The sequence below is a fragment of the Ziziphus jujuba genome, chromosome 5 (genome assembly GCF_031755915.1).
Source record: "Ziziphus jujuba cultivar Dongzao chromosome 5, ASM3175591v1".
NCBI lineage: Eukaryota > Viridiplantae > Streptophyta > Magnoliopsida > Rosales > Rhamnaceae > Ziziphus > Ziziphus jujuba.
Genome location: NC_083383.1, coordinates 22,139,479 through 22,163,247, shown reverse-complemented (window position 1 = coordinate 22,163,247; position 23,769 = coordinate 22,139,479). Strand labels below are relative to the sequence as shown.

General features: G+C 31.2%; 1 protein-coding gene and 1 long non-coding RNA gene across 17 annotated transcripts in view; one reads left to right on the top strand and one right to left on the bottom strand.

Moving 5' to 3' along the window:
* The first annotated feature begins 298 nt into the window (after nt 1-298).
* On the top strand, nt 299-23,766 carry LOC132803887 (MADS-box transcription factor 23-like). 2 transcript variants are annotated; one of them, XM_060817694.1, is made up of 9 exons: nt 299-401; nt 701-889; nt 15,520-15,598; nt 18,581-18,642; nt 22,414-22,513; nt 22,606-22,647; nt 22,769-22,810; nt 22,979-23,130; nt 23,249-23,766. In XM_060817694.1, the coding sequence occupies exons 2-9, from the start codon at nt 708-710 to the stop codon at nt 23,262-23,264; spliced, it is 675 nt and encodes a 224-aa protein (XP_060673677.1). In that variant the 5' UTR covers nt 299-401; nt 701-707; the 3' UTR covers nt 23,265-23,766. The 2 variants fall into 2 exon arrangements, with proteins under 2 accessions (XP_060673677.1, XP_060673676.1); XM_060817693.1 differs by having other exon boundaries at nt 23,246-23,766.
* LOC107421346 (uncharacterized) overlaps nt 5,013-23,769 on the bottom strand; it is a 28,329-nt gene continuing 9,572 nt past the window's right edge. For 2 of the 15 annotated variants that reach the window (XR_009639133.1, XR_009639132.1), the window contains 4 exons: nt 22,030-22,109; nt 17,572-17,720; nt 15,806-16,953; nt 14,054-14,426 (listed from right to left, as the gene is read on the bottom strand). This is a non-coding gene — a long non-coding RNA (uncharacterized LOC107421346). Of the gene's footprint in view, nt 5,389-7,811; nt 8,427-11,823; nt 12,928-13,030; nt 13,216-14,053; nt 14,427-15,805; nt 16,954-17,571; nt 17,782-22,029; nt 22,110-23,769 lie in introns of those variants that run through there. The other 13 variants (XR_009639134.1, XR_009639136.1, XR_009639135.1 and 10 more) reach the window with 10 other exon arrangements.

Sequence of the window (23,769 nt, the reverse complement as noted above, 5' to 3'; positions counted from 1 at the left end):
CCCCTAAAGGGGCACAATGGCCATTCCAAAAATCTAAGGGCAACTTTATAATCTCCTAAATTATTTGAAAAAAGAAGAAAATAAATTTCCAAAAAAGGGAACTCCGCGATACGAATTTGTATATCCACGCGTCGATGATCTATAGGATCGGCGACACAATGACCAAGAACCTAACCAAATATTCAAATTGTCTAAGCACATGATTGGTCCACGTACCCCAAAGATTTCAAAACAACTAGTGGTTTTCTACGCCTACAAAAACAAGTGGTTTTACTTTCCCCGAATACACTTTCCTTATATAGCTTCTGCTGATGGGAATGAATCATCAGTACGGCCAAAACCAAGTTTTTGCAAGTCCTCTCGGTTTGTCTCCATATTAGTTAGAAAAAAGCTTCAGACAAGTAAGTCTTTCTTTCACTTTCTTTTCGGAGACAAAATTTCTCATTCGGATTCCGTCTCTTTCTAGGGAAAATATTTCTATTTTTTCTCTTGTTCTTGTTATCTATATATCGTTTTTTTTTGTTTCCCTTGTTATATCCGATCTTAAACTCGGCCCAAAAAAAAAAAAAAAAAAAAAAGGCACTGACGAAATCAGAAACTCTTTTTAATTTAGCTCATGGTTACTTAATTTGTCTCTTGGTTACTTAATTTGTCTGTCTTTCTTTTTTGTTTCATCTCTCTCTATTTTTATGGAGATCAGAGAGGATATGGGAAGGGGTAAGATTGTAATAAGGAGGATCGACAATTCGACGAGCAGGCAAGTGACGTTTTCGAAGAGAAGGAACGGATTGTTGAAGAAAGCAAAGGAGCTGGCTATACTTTGTGATGCTGAGGTTGGAGTTATAATCTTCTCCAGCACTGGCAAACTTTACGATTTTTCAAGCACCAGGTCTCTATTATTATAAGCTTTCTTTTTTTCTTTGCTCTCTCTCTCTTTTTGATCTGCCTCTATTTCGATGCTAGTATCATTAAGATCCATGTATTCTACTATATTTCGTTTTGCTATCTTGGTAAATGTGCAATTCCTTAATTACTTGTTTTAATTGCTAAGATATATAAAATTTCACGTTGAAGAATAATATGGTTATAAGTAATTAGTTCTTAGTTATTTTTTTTAGTTTTGAACAAATTCAAATGCCTTGGAGATTTTGTTTGGTTGGATTATGTGCATTATTTTCCAGGTATATCAAAAAGTTCTCATAGGAATTACCATACCGAGGTCAAGGGCACTTTATGGAACACATTGTATAGCTCTTGCTTAATTTTTTGGCTAAGATATTATATGCATTCTTAGCTACATATATGTAAGTAGAACTTATATATTACCATTTCACTCATTCAAAAGAAAATCATCTTAGGTTACTTGAATGAAGAACATATACTACATCGGTGATGGGAAGTTGGTTTGAGTGATCCATAGCATTTACCATATGATCAGATTAAGGTGATTTTTGAATTGATATTTAGGGGGACCTCAAACCTTTAAATCTTTATTGTTACATTTTGCATTTTGAATAGTATAATATTGAGTGCACTTTGTTTATATATATTTTCTTGGAGATGCTTGAGAGCTTAATTACTAGTTAGTACCTTCAAGACTAAGAGTAGTATAATCAATGTATATGTATATATATACACTTAGTGGTCACTTAAATTGCTATTACCAACACGGATATCACAAATATGTTGCTCTTGCCTTTGAAAAAAGTGCTGTATGGAAACACTTTTTTGGCCTCATTGCCAACTTATCACTTAAATAGTGTTTAGTATTTTACAGTAGATTATTTTCAGTGATAAAATTATTTGTCACTAGGTTTTGTACCTTTAAACTGCACAGCGAAGGTACCTTTGATCTACATTAACCTCACCATATGAAGAAATAGGGAAGCATTCTCGTGATTGTCAACTCTTAATTTCTAAATGCTTCCTTAAAATAACATGAAGGAAAAAAAAAAACTTTAAATTAATAAGATGCTTTTTAAGAAATTAAAAAAATGAAAACTATAATAATCTAGTGTGTCTTGCTTTTGATTACATGATTAGAGGGTCAAGTTCCACCTTATGTTAGCTGTTTGACGAACCACATCTTTTTGTTTTACTTCATTCTTAGGTGTTTGATCCTTAGCAAAAGGGCTAACATGTTATTTATTGAATATTTTAGAACAATTAGAGAATTTCTCATGTAAAAATTATGCAAATCCAAGAAAATCCTTTACATATTCTTCTTGTAGATATTTTGCAATTCTTATAATACACTTGAGGGTTTGAATGAGTCAAGTTGAACCAAGTATTATTTTTGAAATGCTCAAGTTTACCTGAATCTGACAAAATTTTAAAATAATTTACTCAAGTTTGGCTCAGCTCATCATAACTCTGCTCGGCTTGTTACAATATAAAAATTTAAGAACTTGAACATTTATTTTCTTTAAATAATAATTTTAACATTATCAATAATAAATTCATTTTATTCTATTAATTTTACTAAAACATTTTTTAAAAAAGTTATAAAATTAAAATATTAAAAATATTGTTTTACGCATTTTAAATATTCAAAGCACTTAAATTTATAATACAATTTTTATAAATATATATATAAATAACAAATTCAAGCTAATCATGAACTTGATTTATTGTTTAAGATTAGCTATTTTGCTTTGTTTTTTATTCAAGATTGGCACATTTTCTTTATAAGTCGAATTCGAGGGAACTAATATTGAGCCAAGCTTAAGCCGATCATGAGCCACTTAAATCTAAAATACACCAAAGTTAGTTTACAAGTCGTGAAATCAAATCGTTATTTACGTATTCTTGCACTTTATACTAGTACAAAGAATCGAGAATTTAATTGCTCCACAATCAGAAGTCATACATACCTCATTAATTAAACCCAAATTGTGAAGTAGAGTGTTGTAATTAAGCTTGAGTTTTGTAATCAAAGTTGAAATATATAGAAAAATAATAAAAATCACCACATATTTTGCCCTTGTCTCAATTTAGTTTTTAATATTTGATGGTGCATGAAAAAGTTTATCATTTTGAAGTTGAGGCATATTCATAATATTTTTTAAACCAAACTTAATATTCATATCAAGAAAGATTCTTTTGTTACTTGGACTCTTAACTTTTTCCTTTATTAGTAAGTTTAGGTCCCTAATCATATTAAGTGCCAAAACTGGAGATCTTTTTCCCTCATGATTTAGTTTTTATGCTTGCTTCACAAGTTAATTAATTTTAAGCTTAAAACTAGCATATATCATATAGAAATGACACTTTCAATTTAAGTATGCAAGTTTAAAGAGACAAACTTTTCTTATGAATAGTTGAATTACCACTCTTTCTAAATGTTTTACGTTATATATTGGGAGATGGGACATCCTTATGTTATATTTTTTTAATGCTCACCCTTATATATAGATCCTAACATGTGTTTTGGGTAGAAGTTGTAAAATAGTGAACATAGGACCTCATGAATCTTCTATTTTGGTACCGTGTTGAATTGCCAATCTTTCAAATGCTTCAAATGAAATTAAACCAATAAGATTCCACCTACAATATAAAAATACCAAAATTTAGAGTGGTATGACTTAACAAGACCATATTCATAATATGTCCATATGTTAGAAAGATCATCTTGATCAATTAGACCTTACAATAGATAAGTTTCTAGTAATTCAAAATCTTCACATACATAAAAGTTTTTAATTATACTGTGAAATTTAAAAATTATCTTTTAAATGGTTTAAAGTTGTGTTAACCACAAACATTTGCTCCAACCTTGTAAGTAATTTTTAGTTAATTTAATCACTAATTAAACTGCTTTCTGAGATTTAAAAGCTTTACAAGCTACTTGTGTGGGACTCTAGAGCATAAAAGAAAGGCAAATAAATGTACATGATGCATTCAATAAACTGAAAATAACTTAGCTAAATTAGAAAAACTATATGTAAATGTATTTTTCAAACTTCCTTTTATTCTTGAACCATTTTTAGGATAATGTTTACCCACAAAGCATCTTCATTAGCATTATCTAAATGAAATTAAAGAAATATAACTCCGTTACAGCATGTTTGAACTAATATATGGATATTTATAGGGCTTTAGCTTTTGCAACAGTCAAATCACAACACAATCAACCATGTACGATAAACCGCATTGTCAATTAGACATTGAACTTCCTAAACTAGGTTATGTTGGTATCCATTCTTCATTTTTCTAAGATCCTTATTTTCTTAAGAAGGTTTCATAGTTCAAAATCATTCGTAAAAGTTATAAGGTTATTCATGAATCAACATAGATTTTACCATCTTCGAACTTCAAATTTTATTCTTCAAAGCTTGATGGTATTGGTGAAACTTCACTCATTATACAACACTTTCTTTTCATGACTCTAGGAACATGACCCAACTCCACTATTATGATATTGTTTGCTTTGGGCCTAACTTGCACAAATTTGTTCTAGCCCAATCTCCACTAGCTTGCCCAAAAGATCTCAGATTTGTAGGAGAAGTGCCTTCACTTATATGATACTTCATCATCTCTTTATCTCCTTTTTGAACAATGTGTGATTATTCATTGATCTTATCCATTAAGTCTTACAATCCACTCCGCTTAGGATACAACGTTTTTAATGGCATACTTCAAGTCTAGTTCAGGTTTTTGAATATAAATTGTCACGACTTTAGTTCCAGGGCCCAATTATACTAATATGATATTGTTCGCTTTGGGCTCAGTTTACACAGATTGTTTTGTCTAAGCACAATGGCTTGTCCAAGAGGATTTATGTTAGTTGGAAAAGTATCAACACCTACATGACACTTCACCATCTCCTTATCTCCTTCCCGAATGATATGAAATTGTTCGCTGATGTTGTCTCTTCTTACCTTGCATCTTTTAGAATTCATAGGTGTTATCATTCTTCCTCCTATTTTAGCTTATGATTTGTGGCTTCTTCGTCTTGTGCACATTTAATCTTTTCATGCAAATTAATATATATACAAGATATGAATTGTTAATACACCGAATCACAATGATAATTTCTCATTTAAATTTTTCATGATAAACCCCAAATTCAATACACCTTCTCTCTTCTATAATTTTCCCACTCCAAATTTAAAAAATAAAAATAAAAAACACAATGACAAATAACTAATCTGTGTGAGAAATCAATCTTGATCAATGTTGAGTTCTTTGCCTCTTCATATGCTCTTTCTTCCTTTCATTGCTTGGTTGGCCAATGATGTTGGAAGATGTAATCCAAGTTCTAAGCCTAAAATCTTAAATTCACTCATAAATAACAACCTCTTTACACCCCTGTTCTCCTTTTGCCCCGCCGCACCCCCTACCTTGCCTCCTCCCCTCCCCCCCTCCTCCTCCTCCTCCTCCAATCCCCTAAAAAATAAAAATAAAACAAAACAAAACAAAAAAGAAAGATGAATAAAAGATTACATATAAAAATATACACATATATTTAAGTTGTAACAATCACAAACAAATGCTTGTCAGACTTAAGCTTTTGAATAAATGAAATTAACCCAGTTTTTTATTTTTCTGGTTCAGTGTGTTTGTTTTTTCTAGTTATGTTGGTAGTTCAAGCAGCATGGATTTTTAGATCGGTTCTTTATAAACTTAGTTGGTGATAGTGGTGGTACAAACAATAGTTAGAAGTACTAGAGGTGGTGGACCTATTGAAATTTTCCTACATTTGTTCAATATGGTCCACCACCTCTGGCACTTCTAACTATTGTTTGTACCACCACTACCACCTTCTAAGTTTATAAAAGAACTGATCAACAAATCCAAGCTACTTTAACTACCAACATAACTAGAAACGATAACCACACTCAACCAGAAAAATAAAAAGCCAGGTTAATTTCATTTACCTCCCTTGGGGTTTGATTCAAATATAATTTGATTCATGTAGTTTCAAAAATGTCATTTACTGCCCGTCAGGTTTCAAACAATCCTCATCTTCTTTCTCTGTTATTCAAAATAACTTCCATCTACACCCCCCATAAAGGTGTCAGTTGTAATTTTGAAAACTTGAGGAACTAAATTGAAACTCATGCAAACCTCAAAGAGTCTAGATGAAATATTTCGTAAAAAAACCCTCATCGTTGTTGTTTTCTCTATTGATATCAGTGACAACAACATTATGTCAAGTCAATGGTGGTCAGTGAAGCACATATAGGGTCAATTTTGCTTATAAAGAATTGTACGAGTTTATTAGACCCCTAGAGACCATTAATATACTTTTAAGTCTAACCCTTATAGATAGCAGTGTACATAGGTTGGATTGGTTCAAATTAGGGTATACCCTCTCCCTAAATGACCAAATTCGATTGATCGGGTTTCAACATATGCAATCATATACTAGTTTCGAAATCGAATGAAACCAATTCATTAAAAGTCGATCAAGTTGGATCAGTTTCTCAATTTGTAGATCTTGAAATGCAGCTTGACAATGGTAAATGGCGTACAAACTGATGAAAGTGCATATATGAGAAATTGAGACAAAAAAGAGAATAGACAAACAAGTGCAAAGGGAAAACATAAGAGACTGAAAGCTTTAGAGTGACAATAGATTCCACAAAGGCAACATGGAGATTGAGAAAAGAGAAAGAGAAGATGGCTCAGGGATATCTGAGAGGGAGATGAGTGGTAGAAGGACAAAATATTAAAAGGAAGGTAATAGGAATAGGTGGGGATGATTGACAATCTTCAATTTTTTAAGTTTCAATGCAAAGCACAGCATTAGAAGTTTGGGTGCCTATAAAAATTAATAAAAATAGGGAGGAAATGGGGTGTGTGAGTTAAAAGTTGAAGAGACACGGGATGAAGTTGTAGAGCCCTATCGCTCACATATTTCATTTTAGAAATCTATATCTATATGGGTTAAAAATCCTAAAAACAAGTTAGCTAATACTTTTGAGAGAAACTTGATAGATCCTTTATAATCGGTATTAAAGCCATGAATAGGTGAGATTAAGTATGTGGATCGGAAACCACTAATGGATCATTAAAGACTAGTGGACTCTAGATTGACCAAGCATTAGCGTAAATGTGGGTCTACAAGTATACGGGTTTAATGAAGCCTCATGAATCGTAAAATATCACATTGTTAATGACCACCGCCTTAAAAATTTTTAAGTACGTGGATTAGAGCCCAAAAGTAACTTGGTTATTTGAAGCAGGAGTTCTGCTCTTAGATTGTAGAATATCCCAAAAACTTATTCCCTAAATTTCTTCAAATGAGGTTACTAGTACCATACTATTAAATCATTACATTAAGTTAGAGATTTGGTTTAGGATGTAGGAGTAAAAACAAAGTTTATCATTCTCATTTGCCTCTTTCTTACGCGTGTAAAATGTTTAGGTATATTATTAAACTAATAAACTATGCATTCTTCATAATCGAAACCCCTTTTCCATTTATAGTATTAAAATAGTCAAATTTGTTGAGTTCTGGATACAGAGAAGGCTCACTTTTATGGCCCATTGCTGGTGCTCCTAGGAGCACTAATTTTTTCAAATACCACATATCCTTGTGTGTGAGCCTCATTAATTGGTTAAGGACTACTAGACAGTCATATTATTTGGCAAATAATAATTTGATACATGAATTTGGTACGTATAACGTTGGCATGAACTTTTACCACATCGTTTGATAAAGTTAGGAGATTTTAGTAAATCTAACATGACATATAAACAACTTATTCAATTTGCTAAATGGTTGATGGTTGCTAAGATTAATTTTTGGCAACACCAAAATCATGTGTAAGTGATGATTTAAGAAAACTAATTTAAAACAAAAATAAATAAATAAATAAATAGAAATAATAATAATAATAATAATAATGATAATGATGATGATATAAGGATAGGCCTTCAGTTTTTCACCTCATTTCAAAATGAAACTCTAATTTTCTCAAGTGAGCAAACACCTTAACAAAGATACTAACGGGCCTAATAATGAAACTTACAGCAAGATACAAAAGTATTATTATCTTTAAACAATTTAAAGAAAAAGACAAAAATTGAATAGCTGTTGAAACTTATTTTTAAAATTTGCACCTAGATTGAAACTCAATAATTTAAGTTAGACAATCCAAAAATGCGTTGTTAAAAAGATTAGAAGTGATTATAAAGAAATTTTAGTATTATTATCTTCTTCAACTAAGATGATAGTATTAAAATTTCTTTATAATCACTTCTAATTTTTTTAGCAACGCATTTTTGAATTGTTTAACTTAATTTAACTTAAATTATTGAGTTTCATTCTAGGTGCAAATTTTAAAATAAGTTTCAACAGTTAATCACTTTTTATCTTTTTCTTTAAATTGTTTAAAAATAATTATACTCTTGCCCCCATCAATTTTGCCCTAAGTTTATCAGGGAACTCGATTTTGACCTTTTTACTAAGGTTTGGTCTGCAAATAAATCAAAATAAAAAATGTCACCATTATCGAATTTGAAAATACAGTGTCGTTCTGCAATTCCATATATTGTAGACAACCTTTAAACTAACTAAAAACTCCTCATTTATTTATTTTTCCCCTTTCAATTATTATTATTATTATTTTTTTCCTTTTGTTTTAGGGTTTCATTTCATCCAAATTTGATGTAGATTCCTAAGGTTAGGGAGTACTCCAATGCTGAATGAATCCAACATTGGCCCTAATACGCTCTAAGAGTCAGTCATTATTAAAAATTTTTACTATTTGTCCATATGGATAACAATCACCAATTTATATGATAAATTTTAATTAAGATATTAAATTTATATTATTTTTTATTATAAAACTTTAAAAATCAATTTTAAATTATCATTTTATATTAGATCTCACTATTCTCGTTCAAAAAAAATGATAAATAGCATTTGTCATTGCTAAGCCACAACAGTCTTTTGCCCAAGGGGATAGGCGATCTCCTAAACTAAACCACTAAGGTGTCATATGGTTTATGTAGTCTGCAGTATAGGTTGTCTTCAACCCTAAAGGTTAACTTGGCTGACATATATAGGAGAGACTAATAGGTCATCACATAGGTCACTAACAATTGTGGCAGCAGGGGAAAAAAAAAAAAATAGTTTATTTACTTTAATTGTTAATTAATGTTAATGCTAGTTAAAGTTTGTTAAACATATCAATTAACTACATGTTTCATTTTCAATTTATATATATATATATATTATTTCTCCTTACATTTATAATTGATGGAGATATTTCAATACCATTAATTATCATTAACAAACTTTTAAAGTAAACAAACTACACACAATTTAAAAGAACTAAGCAACAAAAAGAACAAAAATTGAACACACAAACAACACCGAAAAGAAAAATCTTTAAAGCCATTTTGTTAAATTGATGGGGCATGAAACTATGTAAAGATTGATGGAAAGATTGATTCTTACCATGCAATAAAATTCACTAGACCTACTACCCTCTACGCACATAAATTTTTATTTTTGCCTAGTATACTAATAGAAAATACTCACTTTACACTTAGAAAACCATGAAGAGGATTCATTAATCCGGTATATGAAATCAAGAACACAATCTTCAATCCAAACTTTATTTGAGTAAATGTAAAGTGGCCAAAAATCCAAATTTTTTTCAATAAAATTTTGTTATCTAATGATTTAGAGGTTTTACCTTTTAAAATTGTCACATAATTCATTTTCAAAATTTTGATAAAAAATTTACTATATAGAGTATTGCCTCTTTTATTTATGGATTCATAATCCATTTTGGCATGGCTTCTCCAAGTAGAGCTTTTGTGAGTAGATCTATTAGAAAAAAAAATAGTTTTATTCAAAAATTATCAAGTGTTTAGATGAAAATAAAAAGGTTGACTTTTTAGAGTAGTTTTGTTACCTGAACATGAGAATAGTGATGGAAAGAAATATATTCATTAAAGGAAAATCAAACTTACCTTAAATAAAAGCTTACTTCTGGCTTCCAGAAAAACTCAAATTTAATGTTCTTCTGAATGAGAAAAAACTATTTTTTTAAGCCGAAAAAAGTTCTTGTTTATTTTGCAGCCGAACATCAACCATCTATCTTCTTCTTCTTCATTTTAATCCATTACAACAATTATTCCCTTCTCAATATCTCAAATCTACTACCTTATATACGTAGATGTAAAGCGCATACCAACAAAACCAACCTTAGTAAAGTTTTATGTATCTAGTAGAGCTTCTAAGGGGAAAAAAGGTCAAAAAAAAAAAAGAAACAGAAAGAAAAAGAAAAAAGAAAGTCATACCAACTTCTATATTTGAAACCGAAAAGTTTATCCTATGTTTACCGAATTGATTAAATTGGTCCAATAATGAAACATAAAATATGTTGCACATCTAGGATTAATTAGTATTTTGCATTTTAAGAATTGCACGATCTTGCACTTTGAAATTTAAGCCTCGTTTGGAAAATGTTAAATTTAAAAAAAAAAAAAAAAAGAAGAAAAAAACCAATTCCTAGGACTTTTTTTTTTTTTCCCAACAGTTAGTTGCTGAGAATTAATTATGAAAATTCAAACTTGTAAGTAATTAAATTAGTTTTGTATAATATATAAAAGCAAATTTTTGAAAAAAAAAAATTTCTAATCTAGTTTCTCATGAAATTTTAAAATGACAATAATACCTTTATATATGAAAATAACTTCCCAAATACTTTCCTATATAGGCATAAATCTAATACTAAACTCATACTTTCCTATCTTCAAATAAATATCAAAGTACAAAAACAATTATCGATTTTTTTAAAAAAATATATATTCTCACGAACTTTACCATTTACCATAAAGGTATTGTGCTTTTTGTTTAGTAAAATGAAAAGCATAAAGAAAGAAATAAAAAGAGGGAAAGGATGAAGAAAAGTTCATCCACAAAAAATTTGGTAGGAATAAGAGGAGCTGGTGGGAAGAAGAGGATGATAGGGAAAAGTGAAAGAATAGCCCTCATTAGCCCTACAAGACAATCCCTATGGTCATGGATGGAGTAAAGGAAAGAAAGACGTTAGCTTTTAATCATATTTAGTGCCCGTTTGAAGTGATTTTACGATACCAAAAATCATTTTCAAAAAGATAGCACTTTTGAGTGTTTGGCACAAAAATGTTAAAATTACTTCATGATGATTTTGTTCATAAAATCGTCCATTTCATAATTCTGAAAAATGCACTGATTAGATGATCATTGAGCAATCACTTTCTAAAAATAAAATGATTTCTGGGAATCGAGTAGAATGTTGATTTGAGAAATCTAATAAATTACAAACAAATAATTTAAAGAGCTAATTAGACTACTGTACCTCTAGTGTTAGGAAATACACTGTAGGCCCTTTGTTTCACATGTTGCAATTTATGCTTTGGATTCACAATTTATTGCACTTGGGTCAAATTGGATTTTGGATTCTTGAGATTCTTAGCCAGTGAAGGGGCTCTTGCATATGATTTGATTTGCATTAAAATGCATTTCATTACCTTCTACTTTGAAAAATTTTACAATTTATGCCACACTTAGTTTATTATGCATAATAGATATAGAAATAAGATAAGTATTCTACCAAACTAATAATTTTATTTGTTAGTATATTTTTTATTTTAAGAATATTTATTCATTAAGAATACATATTCTCCCATTGATTCTTTTTAGAAAGCTTGGAATTGGTATTTCTTTACTTAAGAATAGCCATGCTTGAAATATTTAAATCTAGATTGATTATGTTATAGTAAAAATACATAAATAACTATAAAATTTAATTTTAATTAACTTTTACCAAATTTAATATTTTTGGAAAGGAATAAATATCTATAAACATTATATTTAATTCAACGTAATAACCAAACAAATTGATAAGATTCACCATTCACATTTCTCTTTTTAATTTTTATGAATAAATTTTTCTATTTTATAAGAAATAATTATTTTATATACCAAATCAGTCACATATAAGTCATATTGATTGGTGGTTAGGCCCCATAGCCAAGAATTCAATTAGACCAATCTACAACAAATCCTAAATTTAAGCCTAAAATTGTAATGGTTTAAGACCAAAGGCCTAAAACGCATTTTTCTAAGACTATAAAATACTAAAATGCAAATATAACTTAATAACAAAAATATTTATAGGGTATTAAAGTGTAACTAACCTAAACCATAGCTTAATAGCAAAATAGTCATAGGGTAATTGCACTTTACCCATGAACTATATTACATTTTGCACTGTATTTTGCACTTTTATCCCCAAACTACAAAACCTTTGGTATTCCCACCATACTAATACTTTTCTGTCAATTTGGTCTAATTCTACAATTTTAGCCAATAAATTAAGCAAAATTAGTCATAAACACTGTCCAAAAATACATGAAATAGAGGAAAACAGTTTCAAAGTTAATTGAGTTGAATATGATCGGTTTACCAAATCCATCTCTCGAAATGCATGACTAGACTTAATTAACAATAAAATAATAGTTTGGGAGCAATGCGATGGTGGTTGTAGTCTGAGGCATAATGTATGCCCTAGTTCAGACGGCAAAATGTAATTACCCTAACAAAAAACTTTATTTTCTTCTACTTTTACCTCCAATACCAAACAAGGGACAGAATAATTACATTTTCCTCTTATTATACCAAACGTGTTAGACCATAATTTTCTTCTTCTAATTTTTAACTTTGCATCCCTCTTATCCTATCAATCCTTCTACGTGTTATTTATTTATTTATTTATTTCCTTCCTACAAAACATAGGTTTAAACTAAAATTTAATGGATATAAATCTAGAACAATCATTAGGTTTGGACATCCACATACAGTGGGGCTAATATTTTGGTATATATACCTCACCACAGGTGATGGGGTGTGAATCCGCAAGTTATTGTCCACACCTGAAGGGGACTTTTCTAAATCCATGCACTAACTAAAAGCTATACCTGCAGAACAATTGTTTGGGGGCAAAATGTCAAATATGCTGTAGTTTAGAGGGTGGAATATAATAACCCTTAATAAAAGACTTTCTTTCCTTCTAGGTTTTACCTCCATTGCCAAAAAAAGAAGAGAATAACTAAACTTTCCACTTCGTACTATAATTTTCTTTTCCTTCCATCTTACTTTCCATCCCTCTTATCCAACCAATCCTCCGTTTTATCTTTTCTTCCTAAAAAATGCAGGTCTTAACTAAAAATCAGGGCATCTAAATTAAAGTTGCACATGCAGAACAACTGCACGGGGAGAAACAGAAAAATCAAATGCCAAACTAATAGCATTCATAGCTAGAGTTTTGCACAATGCAATGGAAACAAAATAATATAGTCATAAACTAGTTAGCACTCAGAATTTAGTTTTGCACAATTTAACAATTTAGTTCACGAACTCAATATTTTGAAAACCAAGTCCTTGAACTTCACTAAATAGTACCATTCATAGCCGGTACAATTTTATGCTAAAAAGAGTGACAATGTAAAAATTATATTTAGAGATATTGCAAAGGAAATAGAAAATTAAGTTTAAACTTTGTCATTGAGTTACAGTAGAAGGATTTAAGAAACCTATTAGAATTACACGAGTGATTTAGATAAATTCTACATGTTTCTATTTTCTTTTCAATGCTTTCAACTTCTATTTTTCTTTTTCTTTTTCTTTTTCTTTTTCTTTTTTTTTTTTTTCCTTTTTTCTTTTCTTTTTCTTTGGCCACTTTGGCATCCCTGCTGGGAGGCAGTGAATAAACCACTAGGACATCTGTAAGGTACATTTTATTAAAGATCTTGGCCCATGTGTATTTCACATACGTTTCCTGTCATCCTTTCAAGTACGACAAACTGTACTAAACAATTAAAAAAATTTGCAAAACTCATAGGACACAAACTGTCAACTAACATTATTTGTTTTGAGTTTTCTAACCATAGCTTGCAATTTTTATTTATTTATTTATTTTTTTCCAATTACAGTTTAGTATTAGTTAAATATGAATTTCCATGTACGCTCATCATTCTTTCAACGAACACTTGATTTGCCTTTTCAACAGTAGAACTCATCTAAATCAGAGATTAAAATGACAAATCGAGCAAAACCCAAAAGGTCAAACTGCTAATTATTACTCTGTTTGACTTATAACCACCGTTCACAATTGTCCTCTTAATTGCAACATTTAGACAGTAACAAGGCTACATATAACACAATTATACCACATTTTATGTAATTACCAAAATCCACAAAGGGTACATGTGCCTTTTCGATTAATTTTAGTTCCACTATGACGATCTACCTGGTAAAAGCTTTTGTCCTCAAATTTATTCATAACAAATACCATATTAATATGTTATATCAGATTACTTAAGTATTAAGACATGACATAGTTGCAGGAAAGAAGTAAACTCTTACCATCATTGTTCTTTAGAGGATAAGCGTTAACTGTTTTCTTTGTCTGCAACCTCTGCAAAATGGTTTTTGTGTGTGACCATAGTACCAAGGGAGTTAGTTCCCACTCACACTAAGATGAGGGTCAAAAGGAAAAAATTCACATAATTAAAGCTTAGAATATAAAGGGAAAAACAAAATTGCAAATAACATCCAAGTCTTAAGTTGATTTCGTTATTTTTATTTCACAGTGATACTTTAAGACAAAATAGTTGTGCTATGCAGAGTTGATATATGTAGTTGGGTCTATTTCCTACCAGCTAGAGCTTTTTGGATTGATGCTGACACAAAATCAGATCTCATAGTATATGTTTTGGTTATGTGTTTGAATCTTGGTTACACTACTTTCTAGTAATTGCACTGTACGTACAAGGTTCATTTTGTAATTGGATATTAGATAGACCTACACATAAGGAAAGAATCAAATGTTATTTTCTGTTGGCTTTATGTAAATGAATCCACTTCCCATCAGCTTTAGTTTTAGGATTAACATAAGGAACCCGAACACTACCGAATTTGTCTTCATGAGAAGCAAAGTTTACTAGATTTTCTATTACCTTGGATCAAAATGGATTACATCTCAAATTCATTCAATGCTTACAAGGATGAGAGCAAGAGAAAGTGCATTCCTATCTTTCATTTTTCACACCCCACATCACGAGGGATAGGAAAGTTAGTGAGTACCATAGATGCACTTATCAAGGGCCCGGTTTCTTATGTTAGATATGCAGTTCTCATGCACTCGCGTATCTGTAGGGTGAATTAGGCCTAACACTTTACTCAACGGAATACTAAGCAAGCAAGAAAGAAATACATCACCTTCAAAATAGACTATCTCCCAACAAAGTAAATAAAAGGTAAACGACATAAAGAGCTAGCCGCTATGTTTCTGATGCAACCTTTTGTGAATGCTTGCTGACAGTTTTGACACCAATCACTTCGAATAATTAAACCATGATTTTGGCATAAAAGAAGCATTATAGCGTATAACATTAGTAAGAAAAGGATTCTTGAAGATGTATTATAAAATTCCATTTGGGTGAGTTCACAAACAGAAAAACCACATCTCTGAATGAAATCGATTTCATTTTTGTTTTTTCTTTTTCCAGCATGAAAACAGTAATTGAACGATACAACAAAGCAAAAGAGGAACACTATCAACAAGGGAATCCGACCTCTGAAGTGAAGGTATAATTCAGACCCTAGTATCTTATCTTCTTCTTCTTCTTCATTTTTTTAGCCTGGTTAAGAGTTTATTATGGAATATTAGGGATAAGGTTTCTTTTCATTGCATTATCCTATATCATTGTTCCACTTCCATTAATAAGATATTGTTTCAAGCCTTATTGCTTTCTAAAAGCATAACTATTCAATTAGTAGCAAGAATAAACTTACTTATTCAAGGAGAAGTTATTGTTCCTCCGCTTCAATAAAGTAAAAACAAAGATTAATATCTTTTCCACGTTGTAGTGGTTTGACTTAAGTATGTTCCACTTAGCAATCCTGTGAAACTTTTGGGCAAGAAACAGCAGCAACATAATAATAATAATAATCTAACCATTAAGGATTTAACATATCTCCACAACAATCAAAACTTGAAACACGTTCAGGCAGCAAAGGAGTAGTAGAAAACATCATTCCTAGTATTAGCAAACCCCTCTGTAATTCTTGCTACTTATAACCAATCCGGATTTGATTAGCCAAACAAATCCAAGTCTAGGAATTGTTAGTCACAGCTCCATTTTGCAGGTCATAAAAATAGAAAATGTGCAGATATAAGACAAGACCCCCTTCAGAACTCTTTCTTAATATGGGAAAGATGGCCAGACCTAAGAATAACAGAACAACCATAGTGTGACTCATGACATGATCAGCAACAACGGCACAGGAAGCAATGACTGATCATAATTCGAACTGAAGCAGTAAATTAAGGTTGGGCCATCCATTTTCTAGCAAGACAATTTGTATCCAGATCGTGTCACAACACTAAAGTTATTGGCAGCCAGAAATAACATGTCCAGACACTTCATAAACATGATAACAAAAGATTAGTAGACTAACTCAATGAAGCTTTTACCCAGTTTAGGATGCTCGTATGTTTGCTTAGGTAATTTATGCTTACATTCTCCCGATTACAAACTACACCCTCCTTTAGTGAAGTGTGCACTTAACTAAATTGTTATCCTAAACACTAGATGTATCAAAAAGCACATAGGGAAATGCAAAAAAATTGTGACCGAAGAAAGCTATTCAAACATTAGGAATTCATCTTATTTACTAGGTAGTGAATAAACTGAACACATGAAAAGCAATAAAAACAAGGTCAAAAAGATCACAGACTTGAATTCAACAAGAAACAGTCAGCCAAAACTGTATACAATGTTAAGTTACCATAGACTGTAAGCTGCTTGAATGTAGACCCAATTATGTACATAAAGCCACCCAAAAAGCTCATGCTGCTTGAATGCAGACTCAATTATGCAAGTGAAGCCAACGCATCAGACATCTAACGCCCTTGATATCAACAAGTTCAAGAAATGATACTGTAATAGGAGAGAATAATTTAGCAAAGTTAGTCTAATGGGAAGAGTTCAGTCAAGCAAGCTGTTCAGAATTAACGAACACATTTAGTGATATATCCTAGGCAACAAATCACAGAGCAACACTAGTATTATTTCCTGAAACATGACTCTTATCCTACAGTTCAAAAGATTCTCTTAATCTAAGTAAAAAGTATACTTGATGCAACCACAAGATGTTTGACACTCATAAAAGCATGTCATAAAAAACATCCAATATTTCTCTCTGGTAACAGTATTCAAATTAGAAAGGTCGACATAAATGCCCTTTGGAAAGTTTACCCTTGTTTTAAAGTGTAATATTTTCGAGGGTAAACTGTTATTTACTGTACATCAATTATGGAGTGTTTCTTAACCTAAAAAACATACAAAAGCCAACCATTGTGTCTGAGATAATGACTTTCAAAATTCAAAAGCTAGTTCAAAAATAGAAATTTTATGCAACAAAAATTAACAAGGTAAATAGGAAACTAATATACAAGATAACGAAAGGAAAAAAAAAAAAAAAAACCAAAAAAAAAAAAAGGGTAATGTGTTGATATCATGCCCCTTCAAAATTTGCTAATGTGTCATTTTGCATACCTATTCAAACTGATGCCACAAGCAGCCATTGCTATACATACCACCGCATGTCTCCAAAGCCACACATTTGACAGATACATATATAAGCCTCATGAAAAGACTGCATTGCAGTATAAGCTATCCATTAAGCTTTAGCCACCATAAAGGTCCTAAAAAAATCATGAACAACATGACTCCTAGTGAAAAGCTTTTTCCATATTCTTAGTAGACCTAATCAACAAAACATGTTTTTGGAATCAAACATGAAACTAACATCAACCATAAATTATGTTCAATGCCATAAAATATCTAATTTTAGAACCATTATTATTTTTCCAAGTATTCATCAGTGCATGTAATCATAGATAAAGGAACTTCTCTTCTATGCAAGAAAAAGAAGGGGCATGGGTGGGAGAAGGGTTTTTTAAAGTACAGGGAAAAAAGGAGTGTGTGAAACAATTATGAATATTGTAGTCTCCCAAACGAAAAATCAGAATTCTAATGTCCAGAAAATCCTCCGCATTGATTGATCTAGGAAACATTTATAATGTAGCCAAATGCAAATAACCAATTATTAGTTTCCATCCAGCTTAGGATACTTAAAAACAATTTCCTACTCTACAAGCCAAACCTGGAGTACATTTCAAGACTAACATCCTAATTTAGTATGAATTTATTCCCAGAGAATAATATAAATACCTTGCAGGGGGGAAAAAAAAAATTTATTTCATCAGAGAAAAAAAAAAAAAGAAAAAAAAACAGCAACAACAACAACTACATAGCACTACATACAAAAACACTTATTTATGCATTCAAATATGTTGATTTGTGGAAGTATGCATAGCATTTAGACACATGCACATCTTGCATTCTATTTTATGCCAACATTTCACTTTTTACAAGAAATGCACCAACCCTAGACAAAGCATTGTTGTCACTTAAGTATTACCGGTCATTATGGTAACTATTATTTTCCATTTAAATGAACTTGTGATAATTTATCACTAAAGACGGTGTTTTTACTTGATAGTTCTGGCAAAGGGAGGCAGCAATATTAAGGCAACAACTGCAAAACTTGCAAGAAAACCACCGGTATGTTTTTTTTTTTTTTTTTTTTTTTTTTTTTTTTTGGCCTAACATGAATTTATTATACCAAAAATTATGATTTAGAGAGAATACAACCTGGAGATGCTTGCTTCCAATTACCGCCTAACGGGTCATAGAATTCCAATTACAAAGCTGTAATGTGATTATTCCAGTTTAGAAACAAAAGAAACCCATTTTCCCTTAATTTGAGAAGGAACCCAAAAAATAAAAAAGAAAAAAAGAAAAAAAGAGAGAGATTATTAATTATAAATTAGTATAAATTAAAAACCATAGTCCTTTCCTAGTTTGATGTGGAACAGATCCGCCAAGTATTTTATGCTAATTAATGAGAGGAATCTTTAACTCATAATAAATTACAGAACCTAAAGGAAGGGTGTCCTAGCCAAATATAATACGTGTTTTATTACATATATTGCTGTCACAATATAATTTGATACTAAATTCTTTAGGGAATCATCCAGAGAGCCAAAAAAGTTTTCATGGCCATATCTTTTAAGCCAACTCAAGACCCGAACATTCGGACACTCCAGTGTTTCTAGTCAACTAGGAAATATTAAAGATGTAAACATGCATCTTGTCCAAGAACTTGGATATGTATATATATTAAAAATTCTCTTATGCGGACCCAGATTAAAGAGAATGTCCAGATTTAATTTTTAAAGGTTGGATCACAATAACAATCAAGATTAGAGTTGAGCAAAAAAGGCCTTTGCTCTCTCATTCCACCTCAAATTTCAAACATATATTAAAAATGGTGCACTTTAGAGATCAACAAAATCCCAAAGCACCCAGACCGTTCACTTCCTCAAATCCACTGGCATGAACCCCTCCCACCCCATCTCTTTTTTAATGTCTCTTTCTCTCTTAAAAATTAGATTATCTCTACTGTACTAGAAAATTTCAGTCCACACATGCTTATCTGTCATTGCTCATGGGTTTTGAACTTTTGATAAGGGGTATTAAATAGTTCTTTTTTATTTTTCTTTCTCTAAAGTCTAGAATACATAGTAAATTCATAATTTTAATAATATATTCAAGTTTTTGTTATGGATTGGGTGATAGTGTATGGGGGTTTGCTGGCAATTTTGCCATCTTCATAAAGTGAGAAAGCATAATGGAAGTGAATAAAAGAAAGGGTAGAAGAGATGTGAGGTAAAAGAGAATTAGCAAGAAGGAAGAATGTATATACGGATGTAAGAATGAGAAGAAGGAAGAATTAAGGTTGGAAGATTTGAGAGGTCAGCTAAGCAGAAATAGACAACCTAAATTAGGAAACAATTGCAAAATTTCCTATTTACATAATGAAATGCTAATCAACCAAATTGACATCAATTACCATATTCTCTCAACTAATGAAGTAAAATATTTACGCATATAATTTCCTACTAATTTATATATAATTATTCTATGGTACAGCTATCTGCAAGTTTTTAACTTGCAAATTCACACCCTGCAACATGTTGTGGAGCATGTATTTTGGTAGCACAAGCCAGCCCCCCCACCCCCCCCCCCCATAGCAAGGCTTGAATTCAGAAGTTAAAAATTTGCAGATATCTACATCTTAGAATTATGATATATATATATATATATATATATATATGTATGTATGTAAAAGAATGTAACGATTGAATATATAGAGAATAATACAAAGTTTCAAGACAATGACTTTTTGACAGACCAGAAACTAAAGAACACTTGTAGTCATCTTCAACTTAACCAAACATTGGAATAGTGAATGTAACTACTGAATAAATAGAGAATAATACAAAGTTTCAAGAAGATGAATTTATGACAGAAAAGACACTAAAGAATACTTAAAAAACATCTTCAACTTAGGAAACACTGCAATAGATGGAACACGTAAGAAGTTTTAAATCTTCACTCGGTCAATAAAACACACTTTATCTTCCTCTTCATTAGGGGTTAAACATCAATAACAATCATACCCAGAAATGGCTCAATGCAATTGTGTAAATGAACATTAAGGTTTTGAGATCTGGTGTGTGGCGGTTTCTAATATGAAATGGTGTTCAGATAGGCTTACCAGGCTAAACAATGAAATAGGTGAATCTGTTATTTAGGAAAAATGTAAGTTTTGACTAATAATTTCACTGATAGAGTCGGTGTAAAAAATTTAAAATCTAGGAAGATCCTTCGTCTGTAGAAATTCATAATATACAGAACAGCAAAAGGTGGAAAAGACATAGAATTATATGATGTATTAGAGAAATTGCAGTTAGATTGTTATGCACAAGCACAGTCAGACCAGCTTGGTTGGCCTAGTTTGATACATATTTTGGGTAAATTCAGTTAGTAGCAGGTTTGCCAATCTGTTTGGTCTCAAGTTAATCTTTTTTATAACTTAGCTTACCTAACCTGAAACAAACAATATGGTAAAAAATATTAAAGACCCTTGCATGCAAAACTTTAACCATGATTTTAGGAGGCTAAAGTAAAGAACAAAGCTCAACGCTATAGAATTAATTTGATCTAATGTTAATGTAAATTAAAAAAATAAAATAAAATTATATGTTTTAGTGAAAAAGTCCAACAGTTTAAGATATGAAACATGTTTTCATTTGCTTCCACATAAAAAGACTCCAGTTCTCTTGACATTTAATAATTTTATGTTGAGGACCTCTTTGGGCTTGTATGGAAAGTTTTGAGCATTACTTTTACCTATTCATGACAAAAGTGGGGCATGCAAATTATAGGGCTCAGACGAAAATTAAGTACCATGAAACACAAGATAATGGGATTTCTACAATTTAAGTATGATCAATAAAGCCCAAGTTCAAAGCTACCGACCCAAACACATATTAGCTGAACTGAAGTAAAAGAGGGAATGAAAAAATGGAACGTTGGAGGCAGTTGTACTCCATAAAAAATCAATCAAAATCCTATAGAGTCATTAAGGAACGCACTATATCTTCAACTAGCACTTTTGAAAAGGTTCTAAGCCATTGTAAACTAGCAGGCATTGTGTTTTGTACAAATGCACCTAGACTGTAAAGCTAACTTTGAAAATTGTGTATGAATTTTTAGAATAACAATATACACTATGAAACAAAGATATATATATGATATCAACATGTGGGAATGTAAACAAATGATATTCAGTAAAATAAAATCTATCCTTTTCGAAGAAAAAGATAGGATTGAGAACAAGGATGTACATATAAGATTGGCAGTTATACCAATTAAAGATAAGATGAGAAGAAGTCATCAAAGTTTGCTTACATATGGAACTAAGACATAAAGATATGTCAATAAATAACAAAAATAGATTAAGTGAATGGGCAACATGAACATAGAAAAATAAAAATTAACAAAATTTGAAATAAATAGATGACCTGATTTAGTATTAAATACCTCAGACCAAGTGAGTGTTCCATGAAATCAAGAGCATAGCTAAGGTGGCATCATTACAAGTTGAAGGCAGTGCTGTACAACTTATAACAAGAACACATGGTAATTGAATACCGGCAGGGTAAAAGATCAAAAAATAAGTTTTCACAAGCACTAGCTACAAAACTTGCAAAATAGAAGAACAAGGAATTGACAAGGTACATGCTCCTACAGGATAACAAAAGACGTAACTTAAAGCTAACATAAGAGGACGAGGAGGGAATGAAAAGTTAACTGATAAGATGAGTAGATTAAAACTAAATTCTTTTGCATGTGTATCTGACTAGTCGGTTTTAGTATTTCCAAAATCTAAGTTAAGGAACTTATAATTCTTTATCAAAATAACAGGCAAATGATGGGCGAAGAGCTTTCGAGCTTGAGTGTCAAAGATTTACAGAACCTAGAGAACCAGTTGGAAATGAGCCTTCGTGGTGTCCGTATGAAAAAGGTCAGAAATCCATATTGCTTATTTTCTAAAATTCGAAGACACGTTGCTTGATGGCAGATGCATGCTACTTACTGTAATCTTGACTTTTGTAGGACCAAATTTTACTCGATGAAATACAAGAACTAAACAGAAAGGTTAACCATGCAAACAAGGGCTACTGATTCTGAGATTTGTTCTCTTTTTCATTTGAGTAGCTAATCCCAGTTTGATCTCTCTTTAACATTCAAGGAGCTAAACTTAAATGTCTTTGTGCAGGGAGACCTCATTCATCAAGAAAATGTCGATTTGTATAAGAAGGTAAAACTTATTTGCCAACAAAACATGAAACTGCAAAGAAATTGATTTGAATAACTAAAACAAGCTTACAGTTATTTTTAAAAAGAGCAACTAAAAAATCTACAATCAAACTCAATATGTTTTAAGGCGTCCCATAGCCAATCTAAATGGAAGAGTTTCAAATCCCAGGTCTATGGAACAAGGGAAATGAATGGACCAAATAGAAACCTCCCCCTCACAAACAGTCTGGGCATGGGAGACGACTCACATGGACCTGTCCATCTCCAGCTTAGCCAGCCACAACAAAACCATGAGACGCCAGCCAGAGCTACAAAATTGGGGTACAATTCCCTTCATTCACATATAATGCGAATCATGACTACCAATTTTTTATTCATCATTAGCAATCTTCTTTTCAAAAATCTTGATCCCAAACTTATTTTCTTGACACTGCAGCAGACTACAACTGCATTAATGAAGATGCAAAAACTTCTGACGGGCATTACTAGTTGTCTATCAACTAAATGGATTATGGTAAGAAATTATGCTTCTATTGCCATGATGTGGTATAAGAGGCGCAAAATAATCAGCAAAAAGACACTTTGAAACGGTCGACATTTAACAGGTGTGTTATGATCAAAGACCAGAGATTCTCATGTAAAGATAAAAATTAAATATAGTGAAAAATCATTGAAATCAAACTTCATCTGCATTGAATACTTCATTGCATGGAATAACTTGCACTCTTTAAATATGTCATTGTCCTTGAAATGAGCATTGAAAGTAAATGCTTGTACTCAATATTTCAGTAATAAACTAGTAGTGTTACAGATATGGTCAAACAATGCAACAAGAAGTAGTTACTTTCATAAAACCAGTTAAAAACAGAGAACTGACAAATAGAAACCATTTCAACTTAACTGAACACTCTCATTTAACTATTACTTAAATACTCCACCAAATTTGGTATATGAAATATT

Excerpts from the sequence above, each read along its gene's own strand:
- LOC132803887 (XM_060817693.1), top strand. The coding sequence starts at position 708 with ATGGGAAGGGGTAAGATTGTAATAAGGAGGATCGACAATTCGACGAGC. Across the intron at positions 18,643-22,413 it reads AACTTGCAAGAAAACCACCG|GCAAATGATGGGCGAAGAGC; the intron begins GTATGTTTTTTT and ends TCAAAATAACAG. Across the intron at positions 22,514-22,605 it reads GTGGTGTCCGTATGAAAAAG|GACCAAATTTTACTCGATGA; the intron begins GTCAGAAATCCA and ends TGACTTTTGTAG.